This window comes from Trichophyton benhamiae (genome assembly GCF_000151125.1).
Source record: "Trichophyton benhamiae CBS 112371 chromosome Unknown contix01456_5.r1.exp, whole genome shotgun sequence".
NCBI classification, from domain to species: domain Eukaryota; kingdom Fungi; phylum Ascomycota; class Eurotiomycetes; order Onygenales; family Arthrodermataceae; genus Trichophyton; species Trichophyton benhamiae.
This window is the reverse complement of record NW_003315080.1, coordinates 839561-867351: the sequence shown is the minus strand read 5'-3', so window position 1 is coordinate 867351 and position 27791 is coordinate 839561. Positions and strand designations below refer to the sequence as shown.

At 49.6% G+C, this 27791-nt stretch overlaps 12 protein-coding genes across 12 annotated transcripts; 6 read left to right on the top strand and 6 right to left on the bottom strand.

Annotated features, from left to right (window-relative positions):
* Positions 1-577: 577 nt before the first annotated feature.
* On the top strand, positions 578-3670 carry ARB_03311 (uncharacterized protein; the record flags this gene model as incomplete). The annotated part of the gene is made up of 5 exons (XM_003010564.1): positions 578-827; positions 1007-1107; positions 1163-1218; positions 1289-1538; positions 1601-3670. 5 exons carry the CDS (start codon positions 578-580, stop codon positions 3668-3670), a joined length of 2727 nt encoding a protein of 908 aa, XP_003010610.1.
* Positions 3671-4495: 825 nt separating this feature from the next.
* ARB_03310 (uncharacterized protein) lies at positions 4496-5278 on the top strand (the record flags this gene model as incomplete). Its single annotated transcript, XM_003010563.1, has 1 exon — positions 4496-5278. The coding sequence occupies one exon, from the start codon at positions 4496-4498 to the stop codon at positions 5276-5278; it is 783 nt and encodes a 260-aa protein (XP_003010609.1).
* A 193-nt stretch (positions 5279-5471) lies between these two features.
* ARB_03309 (uncharacterized protein) lies at positions 5472-6048 on the bottom strand (the record flags this gene model as incomplete). Its single annotated transcript, XM_003010562.1, has 2 exons — positions 5472-5766; positions 5831-6048. The coding sequence occupies 2 exons, from the start codon at positions 6046-6048 to the stop codon at positions 5472-5474; spliced, it is 513 nt and encodes a 170-aa protein (XP_003010608.1).
* A 390-nt stretch (positions 6049-6438) lies between these two features.
* On the top strand, positions 6439-8259 carry ARB_03308 (uncharacterized protein; the record flags this gene model as incomplete). Its single annotated transcript, XM_003010561.1, has 1 exon — positions 6439-8259. The coding sequence occupies one exon, from the start codon at positions 6439-6441 to the stop codon at positions 8257-8259; it is 1821 nt and encodes a 606-aa protein (XP_003010607.1).
* A 505-nt stretch (positions 8260-8764) lies between these two features.
* On the bottom strand, positions 8765-9523 carry ARB_03307 (uncharacterized protein; the record flags this gene model as incomplete). Its single annotated transcript, XM_003010560.1, has 1 exon — positions 8765-9523. The coding sequence occupies one exon, from the start codon at positions 9521-9523 to the stop codon at positions 8765-8767; it is 759 nt and encodes a 252-aa protein (XP_003010606.1).
* A 1542-nt stretch (positions 9524-11065) lies between these two features.
* On the bottom strand, positions 11066-12054 carry ARB_03306 (uncharacterized protein; the record flags this gene model as incomplete). The annotated part of the gene is made up of 2 exons (XM_003010559.1): positions 11066-11852; positions 11924-12054. 2 exons carry the CDS (start codon positions 12052-12054, stop codon positions 11066-11068), a joined length of 918 nt encoding a protein of 305 aa, XP_003010605.1.
* A 289-nt stretch (positions 12055-12343) lies between these two features.
* Positions 12344-13414, bottom strand: ARB_03305 (uncharacterized protein; the record flags this gene model as incomplete). Its single annotated transcript, XM_003010558.1, has 1 exon — positions 12344-13414. The coding sequence occupies one exon, from the start codon at positions 13412-13414 to the stop codon at positions 12344-12346; it is 1071 nt and encodes a 356-aa protein (XP_003010604.1).
* A 202-nt stretch (positions 13415-13616) lies between these two features.
* On the top strand, positions 13617-15388 carry ARB_03304 (integral membrane protein, Mpv17/PMP22 family, putative; the record flags this gene model as incomplete). The annotated part of the gene is made up of 5 exons (XM_003010557.1): positions 13617-13694; positions 13864-14181; positions 14276-14638; positions 14719-14994; positions 15077-15388. 5 exons carry the CDS (start codon positions 13617-13619, stop codon positions 15386-15388), a joined length of 1347 nt encoding a protein of 448 aa, XP_003010603.1.
* Positions 15389-16865: 1477 nt separating this feature from the next.
* On the top strand, positions 16866-19291 carry ARB_03303 (uncharacterized protein; the record flags this gene model as incomplete). The annotated part of the gene is made up of 4 exons (XM_003010556.1): positions 16866-17665; positions 17720-18785; positions 18916-18991; positions 19131-19291. The coding sequence occupies 4 exons, from the start codon at positions 16866-16868 to the stop codon at positions 19289-19291; spliced, it is 2103 nt and encodes a 700-aa protein (XP_003010602.1).
* A 51-nt stretch (positions 19292-19342) lies between these two features.
* Positions 19343-20011, bottom strand: ARB_03302 (uncharacterized protein; the record flags this gene model as incomplete). The annotated part of the gene is made up of 1 exon (XM_003010555.1): positions 19343-20011. One exon carries the CDS (start codon positions 20009-20011, stop codon positions 19343-19345), a length of 669 nt encoding a protein of 222 aa, XP_003010601.1.
* Positions 20012-22422: 2411 nt separating this feature from the next.
* On the top strand, positions 22423-24480 carry ARB_03301 (uncharacterized protein; the record flags this gene model as incomplete). The annotated part of the gene is made up of 1 exon (XM_003010554.1): positions 22423-24480. The coding sequence occupies one exon, from the start codon at positions 22423-22425 to the stop codon at positions 24478-24480; it is 2058 nt and encodes a 685-aa protein (XP_003010600.1).
* A 470-nt stretch (positions 24481-24950) lies between these two features.
* Positions 24951-27073, bottom strand: ARB_03300 (uncharacterized protein; the record flags this gene model as incomplete). Its single annotated transcript, XM_003010553.1, has 4 exons — positions 24951-26183; positions 26257-26567; positions 26642-26764; positions 26953-27073. 4 exons carry the CDS (start codon positions 27071-27073, stop codon positions 24951-24953), a joined length of 1788 nt encoding a protein of 595 aa, XP_003010599.1.
* Positions 27074-27791: the final 718 nt, after the last annotated feature.

Below are 27791 nucleotides of genomic sequence, written 5' to 3'. Positions count from 1 at the left end.
TAGCAGGCATCATCTCATCTTGCTGCTTAACTCTCTATTTTTTCTAATGGGCGTATCCAGGGTCAATGGCGCTGCATGATACATCGTTTTATGCTTTTACTTTTCCTTTTTCACGTTTTTCAACCCTCATATCCTCCCTTTTAATATGGAATGTGGACTCTGTTCGGTGGGGGGAGGGGGCAACGATAGAAGGTGGCTTTCAATATTCTGGCTTGTTTCATTTACATGGGAATTCATCTTTCGTTTTATTTGTGTTTCATGTTGCGTGTATGTACAGGTATGGCATGTGGCATTTAAACAGGCTGGCGCGTTAACGGCGTGCTCTTGTGTTCTTCGAGACTCCTCTGATCCTTGATGGTAAATCCTCTATATTACTTCGTCCTCGTAGAAGTTGATTAGTCATCTGGCGGTGATACACTTTAGCGCCCTCCCCTTGTCATCGGCGCCTCTGGCTAGGCTCCAGCGCTGCGTGGTCATTTCGTCCTGCTTGGGACGCCCGGTCCAGCGCTTTCCAGCGCCTTCCAAGCTCGCTCACCGCCAGTTGCTGATTGGCTGGCGGTACTGCAGCCGATTATTAATGTACTGCTATCACACCCGCCGCCAGGTCACGAGACTCCTCGGAATCGCTGCTGACTCAGCTGCCCCAAGCTTTGCCGCCGTCTTTATCGCCAACAAAGCCGATCTCAGCAAGAAACAACAACAACCGCAAACCACCATCATCACCATCAAGCGGTGTCTTTTTCCTCTTCCTCTTCTTCTCAACTCCTACCGCTTACCATTCTTACTCTTTGCCTCTCTAGAAGAAGGTCTTTCGCAGAAACAACGTGGTAAGCTTCAAATCTCGTTGCCTATTACTTGACTTGTTAGCTAACCTCCCACCAGCAGACTAGCTCTGACCCAGAGCTTCCGAGGCCGTTTTTCCACTGTCACATAGATTTTCAATTTCGATCACAGTACTCTCAGGATGTCTCACGATCCAGAGCACAAGCCTAAGGCTAACTTGAAGTGAGTCGGCTGTTTGTTGACATATTCATGGTTAATGAGGTCCAATCTAACATCTGGCCTTCTTCCGTTGATAGTGACCCTTCAGGTGCCGAAAAACATGAGGTAAGCTCTCGGATATATTCGTTCTGAATATTCAGCGTCCTAACCCCATAAATAGGAGCTTGACACTTCGACTGCTATCCTCAAGAAGAAGAAGAAGCCAAACTCATTAATGTGAGTAATATATCGGTAACCCATTTACCTGCTGGGAGAAATACAGAGCTCAGCTCTAACTCATTTTCAGTGTCACTGATGCCGTCAACGATGACAACTCTGTTATTGCACTTTCAAACAACACCATGGAGACTCTCCAACTCTTCCGTGGTGACACCGTCCTAGTAAAGGGCAAGATGCGGAGAGATACTGTCTTGATCGTACTGGCAGATGATGATCTCGATGATGGCAGTGTTCGTCTCAACAGAGTTGTACGACATAACCTAAGGGTTAAGCATGGAGACGTCGTCACTGTTCACCCTTGCCCAGATATCAAATACGTATGTTGATGTTCGGCATCTATAAAGTGAACAGGGACAAACACTGATATGACTTCCAACAGGCTAAACGTATTGCCGTTCTACCCATTGCTGATACCGTCGAAGGCCTCACCGGGTCCTTGTTTGACGTTTTCCTTGCTCCATACTTCCGCGAGGCCTACCGGCCAGTCCGACAAGGTGACCTCTTCACCGTCCGTGGTGGTATGAGACAGGTTGAATTCAAAGTGGTGGAGGTCGACCCCCCAGAATACGGCATCGTCGCCCAAGACACTGTCATCCACTGTGAGGGTGAGCCAATCCAGCGAGAAGATGAGGAGGGTAACCTCAACGATGTTGGATATGACGACATTGGTGGATGCAGAAAGCAAATGGCTCAGATTCGTGAGCTTGTTGAACTGCCACTTCGTCACCCCCAACTCTTCAAGTCAATCGGTATCAAACCTCCTCGAGGTATTCTCATGTTTGGTCCTCCCGGGACAGGTAAAACTCTGATGGCCCGTGCCGTTGCCAATGAGACTGGTGCTTTCTTCTTCCTCATCAACGGTCCCGAGATTATGTCAAAGATGGCCGGTGAATCTGAATCCAACTTGCGAAAGGCTTTCGAAGAAGCTGAGAAGAACTCTCCCGCTATCATTTTCATTGACGAGATTGATTCCATTGCTCCTAAGCGTGAGAAGACAAACGGGGAAGTTGAGCGTCGCGTTGTTTCCCAGCTCTTGACTCTCATGGATGGCATGAAGGCTCGTTCAAACATCGTTGTTATGGCTGCCACCAACCGTCCTAACTCCATTGACCCTGCACTCCGACGTTTCGGCCGTTTCGATCGTGAAGTCGATATTGGCATTCCTGACCCAACTGGTCGTCTTGAGATTCTTCAAATCCACACTAAGAACATGAAGCTTGGTGAGGATGTTGATCTTGAATCAATTGCTGCCGAAACCCACGGTTATGTTGGCTCTGATATTGCATCCCTCTGCTCTGAAGCCGCTATGCAGCAGATCCGTGAAAAGATGGACCTCATTGATCTTGATGAAGACACTATCGATGCCGAAGTTCTTGATTCTCTTGGTGTCACAATGGAAAACTTCCGCTTTGCCCTTGGTGTTTCCAACCCATCTGCCCTTCGCGAAGTTGCCGTCGTCGAGGTTCCAAACGTTCGCTGGGACGATATCGGTGGTCTCGAGGAGGTCAAGCGCGAGCTTATCGAGAGCGTCCAGTACCCAGTCGACCATCCCGAGAAGTTCCTCAAGTTTGGTCTTTCCCCATCAAAGGGTGTCCTTTTCTACGGACCTCCTGGTACTGGTAAAACGCTACTTGCCAAGGCTGTTGCAAACGAGTGCGCTGCCAACTTCATCTCTGTTAAGGGACCTGAGCTGTTGAGCATGTGGTTCGGTGAATCTGAGAGCAATATCCGCGATATTTTCGACAAGGCCCGTGCTGCAGCTCCTTGTGTTGTTTTCCTTGACGAACTGGATTCTATTGCCAAGTCCCGAGGTGCTTCCTCTGGAGATGCCGGCGGTGCTTCTGACCGTGTTGTTAACCAGCTGCTCACGGAGATGGACGGAATGACTTCAAAGAAGAACGTTTTCGTCATCGGCGCCACTAACCGACCTGAGCAGCTTGACAATGCTCTCTGCCGTCCCGGTCGTCTCGACACACTCGTCTACGTCCCCCTACCCAACGAGCCAGAGCGTACTGCTATCCTCAAGGCCCAGCTCCGCAAGACCCCGGTTGCCAGCGATGTGGACCTTGCCTACATAGCCTCCAAGACTCATGGCTTCTCTGGTGCGGACCTTGGATTCGTTACTCAACGTGCTGTCAAGTTGGCCATCAAGGAGTCCATTGCAACTGCTATTCGAAGAACCAAAGAGCGTGAAGCAGCAGGTGAAGATGCGATGGAGGACGATATTGACGACGAGGATCCAGTTCCTGAACTCACCAAGGCTCACTTTGAGGAAGCCATGAAGGATGCTCGACGCTCCGTCACCGACACCGAGATCCGACGATACGAAGCCTTTGCGCAGAGCATGAAGAACACTGGCAGCAACTTTTTCAAGTTCCCTACTGATGGAATTAGTGCCGGTGAGACCGGATTTGGTGATGCTGGAAACGACGACAGCCTTTATGACTAAAATGTAACCGGGGTTTGTTGTCCCTCTAGCTTTATCCAACTTTGACTCATGTTCTTTATTCTCATTTGGTATCTGGTTGCCCGAAAAAGCAGCGTTACTCAAAGGATTCCTTTAATCGCAAGAGGAGTAGGAGAACCAGGGGGTTTTGTGGTTTGTTCGAGATTGGACCCGCGGTCTCCATGCTTTTACTACATACATCTCATAGTGCCTTGACGTTCTATCCGTTTACCTAGTTGCCCCTTGAATGTCAACATAAAGATTTCATAATGGTATATGACTTATGAACAGTCTTTCAATTCTACGTAGACTATCTTGCGAGGTTTTCCGCAACACCACTGTATCGAGATTCAGGGGTATCGACTAAGAGCCAACAACCAACTCTCAATATGGACAGGCACCTATTAAACAACCGCTTTTGCTGGAAGAAGCAGTGAGTTTTCTAGTGAGAACTGATTGCTCCTTCTATTCAATCTGTTTGTTTTAGAGCCGCTCTTGTTAGTTGAACCAACGGATCTCGTAGCTTCCATTGTCCCAGTGAAAATATCACGGGGATTATAGAATCGACAAGGTAGCTCCAGTTACTAGAAAGCAACGATATCAAAGCCGCCCATGGGGATTGTCTCCTATTGAGTACCGATCCTTATCCAGGGTCTGGTATCTTCTGCCATCTATGGCGCCCTAGAAATGAGGCCCTTATATATAGGGGCCAGGCGACCTGCACCAAGGTGCCGTCTTCTTCACTGTAAGGAGTATCCAAGGCATATACACAGCTGCAGGAGGAGCACACTTGTCAAAAGGAGAACTGCTAAGGAAGGAAAAATAGAAATGCCTATGAAAGCCTGTCAAAGCCAATATGGCAAGTTTTCCTACCTCTCGAGGCTCCTAGCTTCTGCAAACAACTTGCTCCCCCCTAATCCATACAACGCAGCAAACAAGATCATTGACTATTGCTTGAACAAGGGTGCAAAGGAAGAACACTCAACAACACCCAAGTCGTCAGGTCCTCCACAGATCCTTTCTCATTTGATGTGGACCATGGGCGGCGGGCTGGGAGTTAGCCGGCTGGTAGCACTGGACCACTACCCCCGAGAGTATCGTCGAGCTCTCAGAAACACTCTAAGCCAGCAGCAGCTCACAGCCTACTGCAAAGAGACAATACCACTGTTTGTCTTCGGGCCTCTCATGTTGCCGTCCTTCCTGAAGAGCATGACGGACGCAGACGCACATATGGATCAGGCCCAGTACATGAGCCAGGGGAGTCTCCTGGGCCACAAGCTGTACTTGTTTGATGGGAGCGAGCTTCCCCTGGTAATGCCCTCGAGTGAACCAGGGGACTATGTGGATGGAATGTTGATATTCAACCTCACGGCTGCGCGACGAGGTTGGATACACGAGCTCGAAGCATCGAACGAGGTAGAGATGAGGAATGTGCGTGTAGAGATTGTGCTGGATGACGGCAGCCTATCTACCCTAGACGCGGCAGCCTTTGTGTGGACTGGAAGGGAGAATATTGGCATTACCCCGGCTTCGGCAACCCAGTGGAGGATCGATAAGTTTCTTGCAAGCCCCTGGTATGAGCGGACCACAACCGGATATGAATCATGCTAGGTCTGAACAGGAGACTTTGGACTGGGTTGTTAGACCAGGTAAGCCCTCCAACAATAGTCCTCCTGTGAAATATAGATGACATGTGCTAATCAACTTCTAGTGGCTGATAATATCAAAGGGAGGAAAGATCTGAAACTAGAGTCACTAGAGTTTTGGGTATCTTTGGGAATCACTTTCATGTATTTGGCAGTCCCTAAGATATAGATAAACCCCTTTTTATCCTAATATCAACTGGCATTATCTCAACAGGGCCTTTCCGTCTGAACTTCACCAAACCCCCTCTTCTAAGCACAAAGCCAGAGGTATCATAATACTTTATGCTAAAACCACCTTGAATCCAGCTTTTGAGCCTAGACAAGGCAGTATGTACTTCTGTAGTCTGTCTATGGAGTGTCTTTGAGGCTGCAGGGTAGCAGGTAGCAAGTCCAATAGACCCGCCCCTTTCCTGTGAACCATATCTGCTCTGCCTTCCCATATCAAAGGCACCACTAGAAGTGCAGACAGGCATGAGCATAGATAGTTATAGATAGTCATAGAGACAAAGCCACAGACATAGAGACCGAGAAAGACAGAATGCGCAGCATGAAGAGGACGTCCTGCTGGCGACTAAGCAGACGCCGAGCAGGCACTTCTTTTTCTCCTTTTGTTTTCTTTTCTTTCTTCTTCTTGTCTTCTTTTTGTCTTCTGAGCCTGCAGACTTCTCTTCTTTCACTTGCCAGGCAAACTGCTGGATGAAGCTGTGACTCTCCTCTGCCTTCAAGCTGCACCATCAGAGCCGGTCGAGCTCTTGCTTCTACGAAAGGTACGGATGGCATCCACGGAGGCCGAGTCTCAAGTCCCCTCAGGGACCACAGAAGAGCGCTCGAGCTGACCAGATTGATAGACAGACGCCGTTTTATTGACTCGAGACGCCCAAGAGATACTAGAAAATCTCCATATTCAAGGTGAGTCAGGGCCGTCTTTCTCCCTGTCTGTCACACAACCAACCCGCAGAATTGGTATAGTGGTGCTGGCTGCTGACGGTGACAGGGTATCATCGAGACTGACTTCATAGAATCAATTCAGTCACCAAGGGTCCAGAATTGACCCAAAAAAAAAGGTATGTCCTGAAGTCCGTTGATGCCTGTTTGACTTAAGTTAACGCAAAAGCAGTTGATAAGATGAGCGCTGCAAACTTTGACTGGGGGTTGGTCGATATTATGGCCGAGGTGGACGACGTAGTCCTCCACCAACCCAATCAACCATGGCCTGACAGTGCTTTTGTGCTGGGAGGCGGGATGTTTGCGAGTGATGCCAATCTTTTCGGTGTCTTCAATACCCGAGAGCACATAATCGAGGAGTTATCGAGGCTCTTGCAGCAAATCCAGTCCCTGCGTGTTCAATCACGTCTGCTGTTGGAACAGCCTGTCCCTGTCGGGTTTTTAGACGTTGTTGCAGCTCAGCTTATTCCCCAATGGACAGCACGGGACATGCCATCTCCTATTAGGCAGCTCGTCGAAACCGTGTCATATCAGGCTGCCAGCATCGGCATTCTGAATCTCCCCTTTCCAACACGTGAAGCCATCTATAGGTTGGTGCTCGATACCAATTACACGATGAAACAATCCATCCACCCCGACTGGGTAACCGCAGAGGTCATTGACGACACGGCGTCTTCGGATATCCAAACCGCATGGATCTGGTCAAGATGCCCACGCGTCACGAAATATAATATTCATCCTGCAATTCTGCGAGTTAGCCGCCAGATTTATCATGAGACGGTCATGGTCCTGGGCCGCCAGAACCTGTGGGTTGTTGTAAGCACATCGGATACTCAGATTGCTCAAGGCTTGACGGAGATGGGCGCCGCCCTCCCCATTCCGGCTGATTGGAGGGGCCTTGGCCTGCCTGGATACTCTCCGTACGTTTACCATGTGCCAATTGAGATGCATGTCGAAGAAAACCCAAACGTTGCCTTGGCTGAGCAGCAGTTTTTTGTCATGGCCCTGGACTGCGTGTGGGACCTGGTCGCCTTAATGATTTCATACAGCAGCATCCCTTGGTCCCTGACTGTCCGGATCAATGAGACCTCTTTCTTTAGTCATCAGCAGAAGCTCGACTGCATCGCCCGAATTGTCGATATGCTGGAGCCGCTAAGACTCCTCGGGGAAGACGACTACTCCCGCACTGTGACCTTTTGGTTCCAGAACCGTATTGCTGGCGATAGGGCGATCCGCCTGAACCGCCTGCAAAACAGATTCAGCACTATCGAGCTGATCGGTATGCTGCGGGAGTACCTGGACCCGTTCAATGCGAATCTTTGGCAAATCAACTGGGCCAAGGAAGACCTTAAGATGGCCGAATGGGGCTTTTTCTTTATCCATGCCATGAACAAGTACGGCGCCAACGAGCAATATGGACGGCTGTGGAGAGACACCCTGTGCATCGGCCACGCCCGTCTCATGATTATCCGCCTGGCGCAGGGTAAGCTGGTCCTGGCCAAGCACCATGCCCAGCGCGCCAACGAAGTGGCTGAGTTGCATCAAGCGACGCTCTGGTGGTGCAAGGCCCTGATAAGCCGTATCACTGGGTGGGAGGATGAAATTCCCAACAGAGACACCATCAACGAAGCTCTTCGCGCCATCTGGTGCCTGTGCTGGAACGAGCGCAAGAGTTGGTTCCATCTGCTGTGGCAGCATTATAAAGATGCTGAGCATGAAGCACACGGGACCATCGCGTACGCCGTCTGCCTGCTCGAGGGTATCAGATTGATCCTGGCCAACACAAACGAAGCCAACGACTTGAAGAAGCAGGCGAAGTTATTCAACAACCTCATGTGTGTTCAGGGGGCAGGTTTGAACGATGGCTGCACTCCAGAGCAGAGAGATTATCACAATCTCACGACGCGAAGCGTGATAAATGACAGCAGGCTGCCAGACAGTGTCCAACAACAGAGCATAGAGGAAGGTGTGATGCTTTGGCGTCTCATCGAGGGAGCTTAGCTTCAATATTGGCCAAATTTTGGTTGAAGTTTGAAAACCTTTGAGATCTCAAAATTCGAATTGAACAATCAATACTTCGGAATCTAACGACTGGAATGAATGAACAGCAGCACCCAAGGGAGAGAGATTGAGAAAACGAGAAACGACAAAAAAAATATGAAATAGCCAGAAAAGCACAAAAAAAGGAGGTGTTTTCTTCAGTTAGTTCAGGTAGTTAAGTAGGTAGAGAGAGAGAGAGAGAGAGAGAATGATACAGTCGAGCTGCATACCTTGATCTGATTTTTGGTAGAAGTAGTAGATACAAGATGTCACTCGAAAGCTCAGAGACTCCAATATCTTATCGATCAGAAGGCATTGACAGCTCTTATTGACCGGCTGCAGAAAGGTATCAAGCAAATGCTCACATTCACGGCCCTTGCAACAATACAGGAGGACAATATCAAGCAGGCTAGGGGGCCTCCCCCGAACTCCAGCAACCACAGGCAAAGACAAAAACGAGAGGCAATCAAGCGAGCTCAAAGACCTTCTGCTCTTGATTCTGGCCCTGAGCAAGGGACGCGGGACGGGGAAGCTGCCCGCTGTCGATCTCCGAGATGGCTACTGAGCCGCGGGCGTGCTCGACGCTGTTGGCCCAGCTGGAGCAGTGCGCCATCCTCTCCTGGTGCCGCAGCGACGGCGACGCCAGCGACGGCGAGGTGGCCGAGATCGAGGTCGCCGTCTCGGATCCCATGCGCCTCTGCTCGTCGATGTCGGCCTTGAACAGCAGCCGGTCGACCAGCACCGCGTGCGCCCGCCGCAGCGTCTTCTTCACGAAGCCCGTCGCCAGGACGTTGCAGCGCATGTTGACGTCCTCGCGCAGGTACAGCCCTTCCCGGGGGGCGCCGGGGATGCCCAGCTCGACGGTCTCGCGAGGCTCGCCGGGCATGTTGCCGCCGACGCTCCATTTCTCCTGGATGTCGAGGCCGGTGGGCGCATAGACGTGCGTCTGCAGGCCGCCGGGCAGGTCGTGGAAGCAGGCCTTGTACGAGACGTTGCCGGACAGCAGGCCGCCGGGCAAATACTGCACGCGGTCCGTCAGCTCGTACCAGACGCAGTGGAATTCGTCGGCCGGCGCATGGGACGGTGGCGAGCAGCGCTTGAAGTCGATGACCAGGGGGTTCAGCTTGATCATCTCGCTGTGTTCGTGGAGGGTGCGCACCACCATCTCGCGGGTGATGTACGACGGCAGCGGCGTGACGGAGGTGAAGACGCTGCGCTTGTACATCTTGCTGGGCTGGGTCGAGTTACAGGCAGGCAGGCAGGCCGGGGTAGCCGGTCGACGGACTGGCTGACGGGTTATACGGGTTGGACGATGATCTACGGAGTACGGGAGGTCTCTTTTTTTTTTATTATCTGGATGGGAGGCCTGGGTGGACGGGAGGTTGCTTTGCTTCCTGTCAGCCGCAGCCTTGTCCGCCGCTGGTGGCTTGGTAGTCTTTCTTCTCCTCGACAGACGCTGGATAGAACGCATCCAGACTCAAGAGACGGCCAGAGAGCATCGAGAAAGGTCGGGCGGGATCCCTCGGCATGCTTATGGAGGGATAGCAGCTATATCAGGGCGGATATCAGACGGTTTGCCGGACGGGATAACAGCCAGGCCGGCAGTGTCACTACGAACGAACACAGTGACTACGAACGAACACTGCTCGGACAGAGAACAGCCCGAGATGTGAGCATTCCGCACACGATGCAACAGTGACCTCTCCGGAGCGAGGACAGAGAGGCATGTTTCACCTCTGTTGAGGCCAGTGGAAGACGCCGCCGGAGATCTCGCGGACCTGGGCAGTGTCTAGTGCAGAAGATGTGTCTCTTTCCAACTGGAAGAACCTCCCAGGATACGCCCCTTTGTGCCCTTTACGGCGGTCGAACTGGTCTGGCTGGGCATATCGCCATCTGGACGGACGCAGATCCAGCTTTTTACTCCATACGCCATGGCCAGCGCTGTCAATAATTAATACGAGAAAATGGAGGATGCCAAAGAGTGGAAAGTCAAAATACCAACTGTGAACTGCTTATTTTTGGGTCGAATCTAAGACATCAATCGTGTTTTGCAAAGGGGATGTCACCGCTGTCTGCTGAGAGCCCTGCTGGATATAAAAGACTGGCTGCCCTGCTGTTGAGCCGGTAGATTCCCCCAGATCAGCATCCAAATCTGCATCCAACTACTATTTTCACGCACGGCTTCACTAGTTACAGCAGTCCCCACTATCAACTTCCAAAAGAGCCGTCAAAATGCGTTTCTCCAGCATCATCTTCTCTGTCCTCTCCCTCGTTGCCTTCTCCCAGGCCGCTGAGTGCCCTGCCGGAACCCAGCCCGACTGCTGCCAGAACATCAACGAGAACAAAGTCGGCTACTACTGTGAGTGGACTTGATGAATCATTGTATACCTAGGCGTATTCAATGACTGACAAAGAAATAGGTGCTCAGCCAGGTGCTACCTACTGCCAGGAGCCCGGCCAGTCTCTCATTCCGGTCTGCTGCAAGAGCTACAGCAACGTAAGTCACCCTCAGCTGAGGCTCACAAATGGATACCAAGGTGAATTAACTGGGATATGCAGACTCCACGCGGCTACACCGGCTCCGAGTGCACCAAGCTTTGAATTGGCACTATGAGTTATATATAGACATGTTATATAATATATATATATATATATGAATAATAAATATTTACCCTTAATCTTTACAAACATAACCGAGATTAAAAAAGTTCTATTCCTCCAGAAAGAAAACCCCCAAGTAACCAGTGTGTCAAGCCAAATGTGTCTATCAAGTAGAAAGCCATAGATCATGAATCCCCCAAGCGCCGGCCGTGAGACTGAGAACTCCCACCAGACTGGCCGGGACCCCTATTCCGCCGTCCACGCTCCAATGCAGACATAGCGGCAGCCATGCAAGGTTGTTGACCATGCTCTTCCTCCACGCCTTGACCTTTGCAGCCATCTTGACAGCTTCTTCCTTGGTCTTCTCGCGGACTCCCTTCTCAACTTCTCCAAGGTCTTTCCTTGCACCCGCTTGACTCTTCTGTCCTTCAGCAGCAGCAGCAATGTGGCTCTCCCGCGCCAGCCGGACAAATTCAAGAAGCACATGCACCAGCCACGCCCTGACACTCCAAAGGGACCACTTGGACAGACTGCCCCATCGTTCGACGGTGCGCTTGCTGAGAACCCCCTTGGAGGCCAGGAAGGCTACGTTTTCAAGAAGCTGGAAGAGCACGCAGGCGAGCACCTGGCCGTACGCAATGGCTCGCAGCACGGGATCTGCCGGTGGTGATTTGTATGTCGAGGAGCCCCAGGCCCAGAGCGGGAGGAGGCCGAGCAGCCGCAGCGAAGTGCGTGTCTCTGATACCAGGGATGCGAGAGCCAGCAGATGCGGGTGTGACGAAGCTGCCGCAGCAGCAGTACCGCCGGCGACCTTGGAGGGAGGAGAGGCAGCTGGTTTCCTTCCGAGGGCTGCGAGAGCCAGTTGGTTCAGTCTGCGTGAATGCGTGAGGGCGTATTGCAGGATATGCGCCGAGTAGCCAACGGTAGCAAACGCCCGTTCGGTCCCATGCGCGCTGGATATGAATCTGCATCCTCTGTTAGCAGCAATCCAGTCCCCCAATGGCCAGACGAGGAAGACACTCACTTGTTCAGACGCAGGATGGTCGAGTCCACGGCTGCCAGCGCAGAGGGCGGCTTCTTCGACTTCTTCTCGGCCTCGACGGGCTGCGGCGCGATGTCCACCAGCACCGTCGACTCCGTCAGGCTCTCCTCCATCGTGTCTGCTTCTTGCTTCTTGACCGGCAGGCAGCGAGCAAGCAGTAGTAAATAACTAGTACCCCGTAATCGACGGTAGAAAGGGGGAAGTTCTCCGGGATTTAAATCGTGGCCGAGCAAAAGGCGCAACCTTTCTCCGCCAGTTTCAGCCGAGGCCCGATTCTCTAGTTAGTTAACTCGTTAGTTATGGCTGCGTATCAAAGTCGCTGGAGATCAATTGATTCTGAATATTCGTGCATTAAATAGCTATCAGACCAAAATATATACAGCCAAACAGCCCACGCCGGCTTCAGTTTTGCGTCTCTTCTGTGATCTCGTCTTCCGCTCCGGGTCTGTCTGCGTCCTTGTCTGGCTGCTCGTCCGGCGTAGAGGCAGTCTCCTGGTCGAGAGATGCAGATGGCAAGCGGTGTTCAGCGCAGAACTTGGGCATCCGGACCAGTCGAGGCCGTCTCGCTGGTTGACAGGGGCGTTCCGGCGTCTTTGGCCTCTCTGGTGTCTTTGGCCTCTCGGGCTGGTCGTGGTCCTGGCCGTCCCTGCGGTTGAGCCGCCCGTAGACGAGGTCTGACCAGCAGTCCTTCCAGGCATCGGCCATGGATGATGGCATTGATACCCCCTGGCCGGGCCCCTCGTCGTTCCCGGGGAGCTCCGGGCGAGGGAGCGGCCGCCTGATCTCGCTCATGGGGATGTCGAAGATGCTGGCTGGCTGGCCGATGGCAGCTTTCTGGAGCAGCAGCTCGTTGTTCTCGCTGCACAGTCCGTTCAGGCTCTGCCATGCTCTCTCGTGGTGGCTCGGCCGGCAGCGAAGGCAGTATACCTTGTGGCATTCCGGGACGACGGGCCCGTCGTGCTCGCTGATGATGTCGTTGATTCTGTCGCTGATGCTGTTGCTGGAGCCCCTTGCTGGCGCTGCGATACCCGGCGGCGGCCGCAGTGGTATGCCGTACCATGCAAGCATGTCTGCCTCTGCCTCTGCCAGCTCGCGCTCTTCCGCCTGGCGCGTTGCCTCCGTGCGCATGCCCTCGAGGACGGACGCCCGCTGCTGCTTGAGCGTCGCGACCTCCTCCTCGGTGTAGTGGCCGTCCGCGATGGCCTTGCGCATCCAGTCGTTCAGGGGCAGCTCAAACTCCTGCTGCTGCAACGCCTCGGACGACAAGTCGGAGCCCGTCTCTGCCAGGCCGCGGATGAAGCCGTCGCTGAGAGTCCGATCCTGGTCTTCGGCGCAGACATATACCCAGCGCCTCCTTTTGCCGAAGCCGCAGCGTGCGCACCAGAATCTGTTGTCAGTGTCAAGGACGCGGGCGGTGCAGACATGCGTGCAATCCGCCCGCCAATAGCCTCGTGAACTGCGTCTGAGGCCCATCTACTCTCTTTCGTCTCGATCGGCTCTGGGTTCTCGTTTATATATATATATATATATATATATATCTTTGTCCTTTGCGGTAGTTCTTTTGTACGGGAAGGGATAGACCTGCTGAGCTGCTGCAGTGAAGCCACGGGGGATAAGAAAAAGACGGCCAGGAAGGAGGCAATACTTAAGGCTCCTGCTGGCTATGACGATTACGATGTTGATTATAATAGCCCTATGCCCTGATGGCTATGACGATGGGGAGAAGAAGTCTGCGTATAACTTTTTGGTGGAAGTGCAAACATGGGGCGAGACTTTGCCTTTCCACAGTGATTTTGTTCTATTTGATATTTTATGCCTAATATGGAATTTATGAAGGTAATAAAGCTCTCCTGTATCTCTTGATAACCCCTAATATAAGAATATACAAGGTGATTCTACCTCTGGACATGTATCATACTTAGCAGCAGCATAGCGGAGCCGCAGCAATACAGCTTCTTTCCCCTATTTCTCCTCTGCTATCCTGCATCCTCTTTTTCTACTGCTGTCGCCGTCATCGCCATCTGTCGTCTTCGTCTTCCTCTCGTTTTCTATATCTCTTCTTGCATCTTGGTCGCCTTTCCCCGAGAATCGCCCAATCGGGTAATCAACTGCAGCTTCAACTTTTCCTTTTCGAGCCTTTTCGACTTTACCTTAAATACTTTATTTCGACGACCTTCATCAACTTCATCAACTTCATCAACGACATCGCCATCGCCATCGCCGCCGTCTCTATCTACTCCGTATACTTAGTAGTGATCCCTGCCAACCTCGGCTGGACCACAACAAACAAACGCTAGCTCCAGCCCAGCCGGCTCGACGAACGCGACAAAACAGCCTGAAAAACATCACCTCGTCCCCTCCGCCCGGCCGTCCATAAAACCAGCCGCCATCGTCCGCTCGCACCAGCCAGAGACATCTCGCCTGTCCCGCCGCTGCTCTCCTCCTCGCCCTGCCGTCGCCTCGCCCAATTCATCGCCTTCTCTCCCGCTCGCTCGTCCTGCCGTTGTTGTTGCTGCTGTTGCTGCTGTTGCTGCTATCCCCTGGCCCAGCCTTCCAGTAACCATGACGACCTCCGTCAAGTTCGAGAAGGATACCGTCCGCACTGCCGGCACCGCCGCTACCAAGGCCAGCGAGGACCTCGTTCATGCGGTCGGTGAACGGCTGACTGGCGGCAAGTCTCAGAATGGCTACCTCGCCGTATGTCGTCTCTCCCGTTATTGTCGTTATTGCTGCTGTCGCGGTGGCTGGCATGGACTGCACGGCTAACATCTGTCCAGGCATACCTCAAGGAGCTCCAGTCGAACCCGCTGCGAACCAAGATGATCACCTCTGGTGCTCTCTTCGGCATCCAGGAACTGCTCGCCTCGTGGATTGCGCATGACCGCAGCAAGCATGGCCACTACCTCAACTCCCGCATCCCCAAGATGTCACTCTACGGCGCCTTCATCAGCGCGCCGCTCGGCCACCTGCTCGTCGGCATCCTACAGAAGATCTTTGCCGGACGCACCAGCCTCAAGGCAAAGGTCCTCCAGATCCTCGTCAGCAACCTCGTTGTACGTTTTCCACCCCCAGTGTTTACTCTACTACTCCTTGTTTACGGGCCCGGCGCCTAACTAACGACAACGACAACTACAGGTCTCTCCCATCCAGAACGTGATCTATCTCACCTCAATGGCCATCATTGCAGGCGCCCGAACCTTCCATCAGGTCCGCGCCACCGTCAAGGCCGGCTTCATGCCCGTCATGAAGGTCAGCTGGATCGTCTCGCCGCTCTCCCTGGCCTTTGCCCAGCAGTTCCTCCCAGAACACACCTGGGTCCCCTTCTTCAACGTTATCGGTTTCATTATCGGAACCTACATCAACGCTCACACCAAGAAGAAGAGACTGGAAGCTCTCAAGCGCAAGGTTTGTGTCTCTCTTCCCAGCTTACATACCACATCATACTGACGGTAAAACTATAGCAATACGGCTCCGGAAAGAGCTCAACCGGCCGCCCAGAAGATTACCCACCACCACGACGCGACTACTAACTCTAGTTTTCTCCAAGGTACACTAACAAAAGGCCCACAGGAACTACCTAGAGACTAGAAAAAAAAAAAAAAAATAAACCCATCTGAAATCTCGCCTGCCGTGTATATTCTCTGCATCGCGGAGTTCCGCCCTATTTATCCGCGCCAATCAATATATCGACCCTATATTTCCAGGATAGATTTTCAGCCCGCGATATCCTCCTCCTTGATCACGCCTCCCCTTCCGCCTCCTTTCCTTTGTTATACGGCCTTTTGATTTTTCTCGTTGCTTTGGATCCCCCCGTTGATTCCTTTTTTGACTGTTCATTCTCCCTCGATTCTCTGCAGATTGGTGGACTCCAGTGGCAACCTGCAACAAAACAAGCTGAAAAAAAATTACAACATTTCTCCTCGAATGTTGAAGCTTACTTCACACCCAATGCTTCGTCTCTGTTTTGTTCGGTCCGATCCCTCCCTCTCTGTTGCCCCTTTGAGCCACTTCTTTTGCTTCTCATGTACCTCTATATATGCCCGGTCCCGACTTAATTCTACGTGATATTGAATGAATTTCTGTTTTCCTTCCCTACGTAGCACTCCAAGGCTTATCTGGAACTATCTAGAATAATTGCTTGGTGATCGTGATACCCGTTTCTCCCGCTAACTGACCTGGCGTTGAACCCTTTGATATGCTAACGTCCAGCAAGTTTGCGCGACTCCGGCCAACGCTCTTGCTGTGTAACCAAAACAACCCAACCGTCCGTCTCTACTCCCCGAAATCAATGGCTAGAAGACCCTGAAAGCAGCCAACCGGCCATCGCGTCCCAGCATGCCCAGCTCGTTCCTGACTCCATGACGTGGTTCTTTGCTTATGGACGTTTGTTTCCGTTCGAGGGTTGACGTTAACCGTGAGACAAGAGGCCAGACGTCGCCTTGAAGATGGCAAACCTGACGTCAATGTTTGGATCAGGCATCTCTCTTATCTACTGAAGTCAGTCAAGCTATCAGTGGTGGTCATTTTCCCCGTGTTCCCATGGACAAACTATGATGGATGCATATTCAAAATTGACCATCTGCCAAATACCCCGGGTATGGTGGCTACCAGCAATAAGAACATCATGGTCCCCCAACATAATTATACATCATTACTATCAAATATCAAACATCATGCTGGACAACCTTGGGCAGACCCTTTGCATTGGTGTCCAAGCGGTCCGCTCCGTGTGACATCAAACATGGAGCCCCAACATTAGCATTAACGGATGATGCAACCATGAATGCACTTCTGCCCTGGAAAGAGCCATATTATTTAAACAGCTAGCCTCGCATTTTCTACTCTCATACAGGATAGACAGACTCTTACCAAGTTTATCTCGTGGAAACTTCATTATATCAGACCCTGGCGACTCTAATATATCATGTCTCCACATCCAAAGTGCATCTGTCGTACCTATCCTGAAGCGTCTGAGGAAAAGTCCGGCTGCGGATTAAGAGCGTTGAAGGCATCTTCTCTCCAAAGCATAGGAATCAGCGAAGTCCTAGCAACAAAACTAGCCCTTGATGCACTCGAGAGTTTCCGCGCTCCACATCTAGAAACGCCTCGTTGCCCCTTGCATGGTTACAAATATCTCCCCTTCAGGCTGTTCAACACTCTCGACTCACATCTTTTCCGCGGCGTGCTTAAAGATCAAGTCTACCTCAGATGGTCGAATATTCTACCCTCTCGCGTCCACGGGTTGACCAGTAAGCCAGGCTCACGAGACAACAGAATCACAATCGATCTCCAATATGCCTTGATAGAGGACAGCTCTGCCGAAGGAATCATATCCGTTCTCATACACCATATGGCTCACGCATACTTCCTCGCTTGCTGTGGACCGCCCAGCTTGGGCAAGAACCGTTCGGAAAGACAGAATCTCGGCCATGATCTAGCTTATAGCACCCTGGTATATAAAATTATGGATGTCTTTCAACCTCGAGGTTTCAATAGGATGCCAAACTTGTTCCTTTTCGATCGTGCTCGGCACCATCTGAATGATCAGCATCAGCTCTGTCGCGCGGAACGAACAGTGGCTCACTTGGCCGAACCCGGTAAATGCTGTACCTACCAATCGACGGATTTCTTAGACAGGAAAACATGCCGTGATCATACCTTAACTTTGAAGGAGTTACACTTGAAGTATGGGCGTGATGGAAAGTCAGACCTCGGGGATCCATAGTAAGTTAAGTATTCCTCGTTGTAAAATATACATACTAATCTTGTATACTTCAGTCCGAAATCACACTATATCCATGTTGTTGACCTTGTGAAACAGAGATTTACACCAGTATTGCGCAGTCAATATCGGTATCGACCAAAGGACTATATTGAACTACACTATGAGAACTATGCTGTGCCGTTCCTGCGCTCTGACCTGAGAAAGGACTGCTCCCTAGCTTCTAAGATATCAGAGGACGTTAACTTCCTGAACATACCAGCCCCGTCTCATCAGATATTCTGCGCCTTTTACTCATACCTCCTAAATGGCGACTACCCCCCAGAATTGGTCAAAATTACATCTCCTTATATCACAGCGAGAAATGCCGAAGGGCCTCCACTGATACTGACTTATGTGCCTGAACTTGAGAACTTCCTCGCTACTGATATCAGGATGTTCAGTTTAGCAAGCATGTTGGATTTCTCGGACCTAAGGGACAGTGCTATGCACAGAATGCATTCTCTGAGCGAAACGCATGCCAATCCAATATCCATCCTTCAGGAAATATACAACAGTCCAACCAGGAATGATGATGACAGAGATAGATTGCGACGATGGGTGCTGGAGTTCCTTCCCAAGGGCGGCAAGGAGCGTGGATTCACCAACATAGACGTCCTGCAAACAGGTCAGTGGAGTGATAGTCTTGCGAAGCTACGGAAGGAAAACGGCCTGTTCAATATGGACTATTCAACTGCATTCGAAAGTTTGGTTCTGGAAAAGGCATCGGCTTATATAAATGCATACAATGAGGCGAGTCGAGCAAATGGGCACGCTGCAGGTAACCCAAGCGAGAACTTCAACATAGGAACATTATCCTCTGAGGAATTGGAACTGCTCCGTCAAGTTCATCCTCAGATGTCAAAGCTCTACGAAACAGCCGTTGCCTCAACACAGAAACAAGCACCTGGGCCCAAGATGGAGAAACAGACGAATAATGATTGCGGATCTGAGCATTGTTTCTGTCATGTCAACCAACAGAACCGCCATCATCCTCACCGACACCAACAGCAGCAGCAGCAGCAGCAGGAAGAGGACCAAGATTCTGATACTTCCTGCTCTCAGTGTCCCTGCTTCTACTGTGTACCTTTTTTGAACGAGCCGAATACACTTAGGCAAGCCCCAACCCCCCAGCATTGTTTGAACGTTACCACCCCCCTACTCTTCTCACCAAGCCCCCAGACCACATGCAGCCCTATAAATTTTATACCAGTTTCCACCCACCACAGATTTAGATGAGGAGAGAGAGCAGTACAGTTTGGGCATATTTTTGTTTGCAGCTGTATGGCGTATGTAACACGACCTCCGGTGAGCTACTAAAATTGTTTGCTTCTGCTTTAGTTATACTGATTTTTTTTTTTTTTTTTTTTTTTTTGGTTTGTTCCGTTGGAGGGATAGGCCGCAGTTACAGATGAAGTTTTTATGTAGTTATTGCGAGCATGTTTATTTTGCGAGCTATCGTTGAACTATTCTTCAAAGAGCGATTCTATGGAATGCAATCCACGCCGACTGAGCGGGCAAATAACAAGATGTTGTTCCATCAAAACGATAGAGCCGTATGGAAAATTCAAAATAAAGGCGGAATATAATGGCGAATGTCCAAATCGATGTAGCACACATAGCAATCCAAACTATACCCATCATTGCTGCATTGCCGTCGCTCCCTGCTTCTCTTTAACAAAGGCAACAAAATCATCGATAGCTCCCGGCCAAGCAGCATCAGGGCTCCACCAACTCATGGACTCATCCTCCATGGTTTTGCGCATCAAAACCTCTGTTTGCTCCCATAGATCCTTATTGATTGGGCGCTTATGTTTAGTTTCAATAAATTCGATCCACCATTTCAGCCATGGCACGGACTTGGTCTCCCATGCAACGCCGCCATTCTCTGAGGTGAAGAAAAGCTGCCACTGTTCAACAGCAAGTTCTATGTTAACATTGCGCTGGCCTTGCATTCGACACAATAAGAATGTATAGCGATATACTCGTCGGAAGTAATTTGGGTCATCCAATAACAGTTTGCGTAGGCCATTCGCATAAGAGGCTTGTTTCTCAATGGTATCACACCTAGAAAGCTGTGAGTATATAAGAGCTGAATACAAGGGTTCCAGGGAAGCAAACTCAGTAGTTCCTCTCCATCCTTCGACAAACCCTTCTCGGGTAAATTCTCCCATGGATGGAGAACGTAATAGCTCGGCTACGGCAAGACAGGCGACCTCATCTAACCTGACCTGAAGGTCACCAAAGTACTTCATAGCCCCATTGATTCCAATTTCATCAGGGCTGTCAGGGTCATCTGGGATCTCCATTAGTACAGTGAGGAAACAAAATCATGGGTGGCTCTTTTACCTCGGTACTTGTCAAATATCTTGTTCACCGCAGCGGTTTTCTCCTGTGCTGTTCCTGACTGTCCGTTCTGGAAGTAGCTGCATTCATATATTTGGTTAGCTTGAGGTTTATTATGTGTTAATATCATTATAATGTAAATCATGGTAGATATGGGGAGCAAAATGATTTATTGGTAGGTATAACAATTCATGATGCTGCCAGGTAGAATGCCCCATAACATTGGTATGAAATTTGCAAGAATTGGAGAAAAGACTCTTAAATCCTGCCAGCCGCTTGTGACAAGCAAACAATCCCCTTCGCCATTACTGTGGACGCCTAAAAAATGCGTAGGATGCTGGACCTAACTATCTGGTATAGATCCTAAATGTCTGAGGGGCAGTTGAGGGGTAACAGGAACAACATGGATGAAAAGTGGTAGGGTAGTAGTAGTTAAGGGGAGCGATAAAGCTGCAGAGAGACATACTCATCGATAGCTTGGTCTACTTTCCAACCATTTGCTTTCAGACACTGATATCATTTACAGTCAGTTATAGTCAGCATACAGCATACGCCGGGTGTTGGAGGCTTCTAATTTGAGACCAGGACCGAAAGTACACGCGCAGGGTAAGCTGGTTGATGCTGTACCTTTGTAGCAACGCTGTCTTTTGCACCAGTAACGCTCACAAACTGCGCTATAGTACTTTTCTGGCTCGAGCTTGGAGGCATGTCTAGTGGGTATCAGAGGGGATGCAAATTGGTTCGTGAGATCCTTTTTCGAGATAGATAGGGCTACAATAACGTGGTGTAGCTCCAAATGTAGGGGTCGCGTTTCTTCTTCCGTTTCCTTCTCCGTTTCTCGCTTCCTTTTTCTTCTATGCTGATTTTATTTACTTTGAAGAGTAAAAAGAAAGAGAGAGAATCAGAAAACGCACGGACGTTACGGTGATGATGAACTGTGTCACATGACACAAATTTGAAGTGGGAATAAGCTTAACTAGTTAAATAGATTACATAAGTTATTCTATAGAAGGAAGGTGCGGATCGGGCATCTAATAAATGAATATTTGTATCCCTCGATATTGATAATATCTATACAAAATAAAATAAAATAGAATCCAGGGGTATATGCCATGAATGATAGCAAGAAAACTCGGATGGCAAGGAGATTAAATGCTTGGAGATACAAATTGTAGGATGAGGAGCTTAACTGTTTCGGCTTGGGGGCGCCAGTACTCAAGAGCCATAAAAACTAAAAGCTAGCAGGACAATATTTTCAACAGATAGATCGCTTTTAAAAGTACAAGCCGTATATCACGATAGAACTCCGGTAGCGCAAAAACACCAGTGCCAATATGTACCCGTTAAATAAAGAGCTGAAGCGTCGGTTATGTGGTGAAAAGGGTATCCTCCTGAAGCAAATTGTTAATAAGTGCCTATGAGGCAGTACTTTGCAGAAATCAAATCTCACCTCTCTCAGATATTCACCAATGTCCCCTTGTCTAAATGCCACAACTCCAGTTGGATCTAGCTTTCGAGCCTCCATAGTCGAGCGAGCAGTTACCCCAAAGCCCTATAAGAGAACCATGAATTAGCAAGCCGAAATATATATACTCGATTTATGCACATATCAGGCATGCAGAATGGGCATGGGCATGGGCATGGGGGTATGGGTATATAAGACTCACAAGAGGGGTATCGTCCATTGACAAAACAACCACTCCCTGATGCTCCGGGCAATCTTCGCTCCATCTGCCAACGTGTGCTTTCACAATGTTTCCACCATACAGAAAAGGCATCTCTCCATTAGGCTTGATCCATAGCTTATATCTGGCATGTGGTGCAATAACATCCAATGCTGTGATGTGCAATCTGAATTTTCCAGTCTTTGTAAATTTACCGAGACAGGTTCCTATTGATAGCAGGTTGGGTCTCGCAATGGACGTCGCAAGATTCGCTACCGAGAGTCGGAGGTAGTAGACCCTAGAGCCATGGAGTCTAAAAACGTATCGATCATCTGCAGACTCGTCGCCAGAAGCGGTGGGAGGTGCGATGAGATGGTTAAGAGAACGCCCGGTGTAATTCGCTAGCTTTGTGAAGAGCGTCTGAGTCTCGGACTCCGTGAGAGGGCGCATGGTTTAATATTCGTTAACCTTCAACTCTAATAGAAAAATTTCCCTGGCCTCTTCTTCCCTCGTGTGACTTCAATGGTTGGTGTTTTGGCAGCTGTCAATATATCTGCTGTCGCAAGAATACCTTTATCGATAGTTGAAATTTTAGAGTTTGAAATCTTGGCAAAACTTTTCATGCCGTGAAATTTTATTTACTTACTTTTGACCGGCCTTGAAAATTGCATCAATTGATGAAATATTCAATCGCCTTTCAATGACAAATCATGACAGCTAGTGTTTCCGTAAAGAGGAGACGGCTGAGCCCGTCAGATGATTCTTCGTATCTGAAAAGCAAATTCTACAGCCAGGCTGCACAATGGGACCTCGAACAAGACTACGAGCGAAGACCGCGGAAGACGAAGAAGGGCAAGGAAAAGAAGCGGCTGCCGATAAAGACACAGGATGGGACTTTGGAGCATCTAGAGGAAGATGAGAGACCTGAGGAAAGCTCAGAGAGTGAAGTTTTTTCGTCTGAGGTGGAAGATGGTGAACCTGCTACGATGGCCCAAGCAGTTCCTGCGCCAGTATCTGTGCCTCCCAAGGTCCAGATATTGGAAGCAAAAGAAACCCTGGCACGAATAGCATCACTGATAAACGAAGAACCTGAGGAGCACATGGAGCTTTTTAAGAAGCTAACGGAGATGACAGCATCTGCGTCACTTCCAGCCGTGAAGAAACTTGCCCTAGCCACACAGGCAGCCGTTTACAAAGACGTTATTCCCGGCTATCGGATACGGCCACTAGAAGGCGAAGAGCTAACTGCAAAGGTTTCCAAGGAAGTGAAGCAACTCCGCGCGTTTGAACAATCCCTTCTCTCTGGTTATCGAGAATATGTGCAGCAGCTGGCCACACTTTCTCGAGCAAAGCAAGGGAGCGATACATACAACTCTGGCTTGAAGAGCTTATCCATCAATTGTGCTTGCAGTCTACTGACTTCTGTGCCGCATTTCAATTTTCGTGGGGAATTGCTGAAAATTCTGGTTGGACAGCTAGGGCGCCGACAGATAGATGCAGATTTTGTCAAGTGTCGTGAAACTATAGAGGAGGTATTCTCCAAGGACGACGACGGCACCATCTCGCTGGAAGCTGTCACTTTATTGTCAAAGACAATCAAAGCAAAAGAATTTAGAATCCGACCAAGCGTCCTGGATACGTTCCTTCATTTGCGACTACTCTCAGAATTCTCGTCCAAAGGCTCTAAGGATGCAATCGATAAAGAAGCAGACGAGAACAACAATGGAAAGAAGCCAAAGCAAAAACGAGAGTTTCGAACCAAAAAGGAACGAAAATTGATGAAAGAACGAAAGCTTGTGGAAAAGGATATGAAGGAGGCTGATGCTCTAGTAAGCCATGAACATCGGGATAAGATGCAAGCAGAAACGCTGAAGCTAGTATTCACCACATACTTCCGCACACTCAAAACACGCAACCCTGAACTTGTGGGGGCTGTTTTAGAAGGGCTTGCCAAATTTTCCCATCTAATTAATCAAGACTTCTTTGGAGACTTGCTGGAAGTTCTTAGAGATTTGATCTCACGATATACCAACTCCAATGTCAAAGAGAATGAGGACAGACGTGACGATGAGGATTATGACGATGAAGACGGATTTAGGATGAAGGATACTCGAAACGCTACTCGAGATACTCTCCTTTGTTCAACAACTGCATTCGCACTTCTTGAAGGCCAAGATGCCAGCAAAGCAGCCTCTTCCCTTCATTTGGATCTAAGCTTCTTTATAGGGAACATTTACCGTTCGCTACACGACTTGTCCTTGAATCCAGACATCGAATTCCACCCCAGCAAATCACTCCGCCTACCTGAGCCAAATCCTTACAATGACAATCAAAACGTCAGTAATCCGGGCCCAGATAGCACCGTCCTAGCAAAAAAAGTCGACTTTCAGACCCCTACTGTGCTCCTTATCCGGTGTCTACAATCAATATTAACTGCAAAAGCCAACAAAGCTCCGCCTCCCATCCGTATAGCAGGGTTTACCAAGCGGCTCATGTCTTCTGCACTTCAACTGCCAGAAAAGTCAGCAATAGCAATTTTGTCACTTCTTACTCGTGCAGCGAAGCTACATGGGCGGAAAATAGCACCCCTATGGAATACGGAAGAGCGGAAAGGTGACGGAGTCTATGACCCCAATGCGGATGATGTGGAAAGGAGCAATGTTTTTGCCGCAACCATATGGGAAGGCGAATTGTTACGACTACACTATTGTCCACAGGTTCGGGATGCTGCGAAGGATGTTGAAAAAGCCATAGCGGCTGTAAAATAAACTTGCAATAAAAAATAATAAATCGAACAATATCCCAAACCTACGCCATTAATGCTTGCTTGCAGTATTTAGTCCGTGTGTCGGATTTCCTGAGATATGGGTCGCTGTATCAAGCAGACATAGCCTGGAGCCGTTAAGATTTACCTGGTATGCCTGCCACCTTGCACATATTATATTTCCATTTGAATCGGTGCAGATCTGCCACAGTGAGTAGGGCATGCAGTGTACATCCTATCGTCAGGTGTATGAAGCAGAAGAATCTCTAGATGAAATGGCTTTATATCCCTGAAACCGCCTAGATGCTCGTAAAGACCACACTGATTGATTAGCCATTGGAAATTAGAACCTAAATCAGTGGGTGGTTTGCTTACCTCTGACAATTATCCAGGTAGCAAATATACGGCATCACTGCGAAAGACCGTCCTCATTGAAAGCGTACGGAAACGGTTAACCAGTTGGCGCAACGCCGTTCAATTTCCCTTCCCGTCCGCATAGGCCTTTCGGTACCAGTTTGAAGTTCCGCTCCATCCGCCATTGTTGAAGCTTGCATCTCGCCGCGAAGAAACACGTTGTCGACTGGATTGTCGGTTTCGCGGCACCACCTGGGAGCCTTGGGAGGGTAACATAGCTGTCTGCGGTTCAGTAGGAGAATGTAGCGGGTTCGGCGTCATGTCTAGATGTGGTGAATATCCGGCGTGCTGTTGTTGACTGGGAGCACGTCGTCGATTTGGACCACCATGCTGGACATCGCGAACAGGTCCGCTGCTATGGGGCTTGCTGCCGCGATGGTGTAGGTGCTTGGCTGGGGGCTGGCTGCCGCTAGAGTTACTGCGCAGCATATTGGCAGGCCCTTGATAACCTGCCAAAGGCAAGCCCCCATAGTACTGTAATTGGCCACCTAACCTCGCTTCGAGGGCAGCAACTCTACCATTGAGCTGATGGATATGATTTGTATTTGCTCTTGTCTCCACTTGCAGCGCCCTGATTTCGTTCGTTAGCCTCTGAAGGCTTCTCAAGATGGCATCGGTGTTGGCTACTTGTACCATCGAGATCTGTTCGAAACGGGCATTGATCACATCACCATCGTGAGAGCGATTTGCTGCAGGCTCAGTTGGCATCATTGCTGGCAACACTGCCGCCACTGTCCCTCCACATGTCCCATGGATACTAGGAATAACGGGCGCCTGAACATGCTCGGGACTCCCACATGTTGAATGAGGGCCCCGTTGGGTGGCTGTAAGTAGTGGCTCACCCAAGACAATGCCGTCGGTATTTGACTTGCGACGGACATCGCAGTTCATGCGCCCAGATACCCCGTTAGTATTCATCTCCAACACCGAGAAATCGGGGGCCGATGATACCTTCCGCAGACCTGGTTGACTTTCTCGTTCTGTTGGAACCGGCAGCGCTTGATATAGCTTTTGCATACTATAAGCGTCTGGCTGAACGAGAGGTGCAGATTTGGGTGGGACACAGCTTGATTCACTATCCTTCAGCCTAGGATAATAAATATTCACTTCACTGTGAGTTTGCTGAGGGGAACTGGGTGCAGAACACTGGATAGTTGTTCTACCGCCGCTCCGATCCTTGTCATTTGTCGCTCCTGGATGGGTTTCTGACCTCGACCAGTCTCTCACATTGAACTGGTCCATGAGCTTGGTAAGGATGGCTGGCCGCTCTCTCGACACCTCCCTATATCTCCTCTGGACGGGTTTTTGTGTAGCTGGGGCAGCAGACAGGGGGTGGAGATGAGCTCTTGGTGGTGCTGTTGCGTACCTCGGTCTTGTCCCATGCAAAGGCCACTGTGGAAATACAGGTGCTTGAGAATGGGAGAGATCTGGCAGACGGCGCTTTTGGATTGTCAAAGTGGCTGGAAGGGCAATCAATATATGTACATAAGTCAAAGGGAAGCCTCATGGATTTGCATAAAGAAACCCTACGGGGATGTTTCAACATACAAGGACAACCAAAGGATGGGCTGAAGTCCTTTGCTTCTGCTGGCCTGGCTGGAGTAGGGGGATATTTAGGCTCAAGATTAGGAACCACAGATAGGTCTTCCTCCTGAACTCTGCCTTTAGAGCTAGCAACTAGATTCACAGTTCAATACATTAGAATTCACTGTTTTAGCTTGTTCTTTGTAGAAGGTCTGATATCAACATACTAGGATAGACAACTGGCCGGACTTCTGTTTCACTCACTGGCGGGAAAACAGCAGGGGCCGGGAATCTCTTTTCGCCTGTGTTTCTGGCTTGTCTGAGGCAGCCAAAGCTTGGAAGTTCCGGAGCTAAGTAAGGATATATATTAGCATAAATTCAATGCTTTGTTCTAAGTAGAAAATGCTAAGCTGAAAACAAGACATCCAACAGTCCTTTAACAGATGCTGGTTTTTATGCGTTAATGCTAGGGGAGAGGTAGATAGATAGATCAGACTGGATTTGCTATATCTTTCTATTACTATCATTTTTGACTTACCAGTAAGGTCACCCTGACAGAACGCGTAGCTTGATGACCTAGGGAGACGGACCAAGGCAGGCCTAGGGGTTCGTAGCTCTGGAGGATCTGATGAAGTCTGATATGAGCCTCTTCCTTCCATCTTAGAACTATCCAAGTGAACCAGAGCTGAAGACTGTAAGAGGCAAAATGCAAGGCAAGGTTGCTTTATAGTAAGGAGAAGACCAAAGGATTGACGCTGTTAGCAGCCAAGAAGGGAGTAACTGGTATCAAGAAAATAGGCTGGTGAGAGAAAGGGAGGTGAGGATGTTTTGGTCTTCCAACATATTTATATTGTGGGGCCCTGAAGAGACGGGCTTTACTACCAAAGATGTCCTCCTTCTTCTGGCGCTAGTGAGCTGGTAACCAGGGGCTAAATAGCCGTTTTAATAGAGCAAAGGGCCTTAGACGGCACCAAACATGTTCACCTTAGCCTCACTCTATATCCTTTTAAACCTATAGAGAGGACTGGTTGCCAAATATATCACATATATTAAGGCAGAGTACCAGTAACCTATGCCTCTATAAATCTCAGAAATAATAGTAAAGTGAAGGATAGCTATACCCTTAAGACATTCCCAGGCAAATTTACTCTCGAGCGTAGGGTATCATATAGAGGGCAAGAGGACAAGGTATCAGGAAGATGTTTTAAATATTCAATATGTAGAACAAGAAGTTCTAGAAAAAAGGGATACGGAATATAATGGTTCTTGATTTAGCTAAAGTAGACTTTCACCATTCTCCAGGAGGTAAGAAGAGTTAAAAGCCCAAATTCATACATCACAGAAATAATCATCACAGGATTCATTAACAAGGGAGGA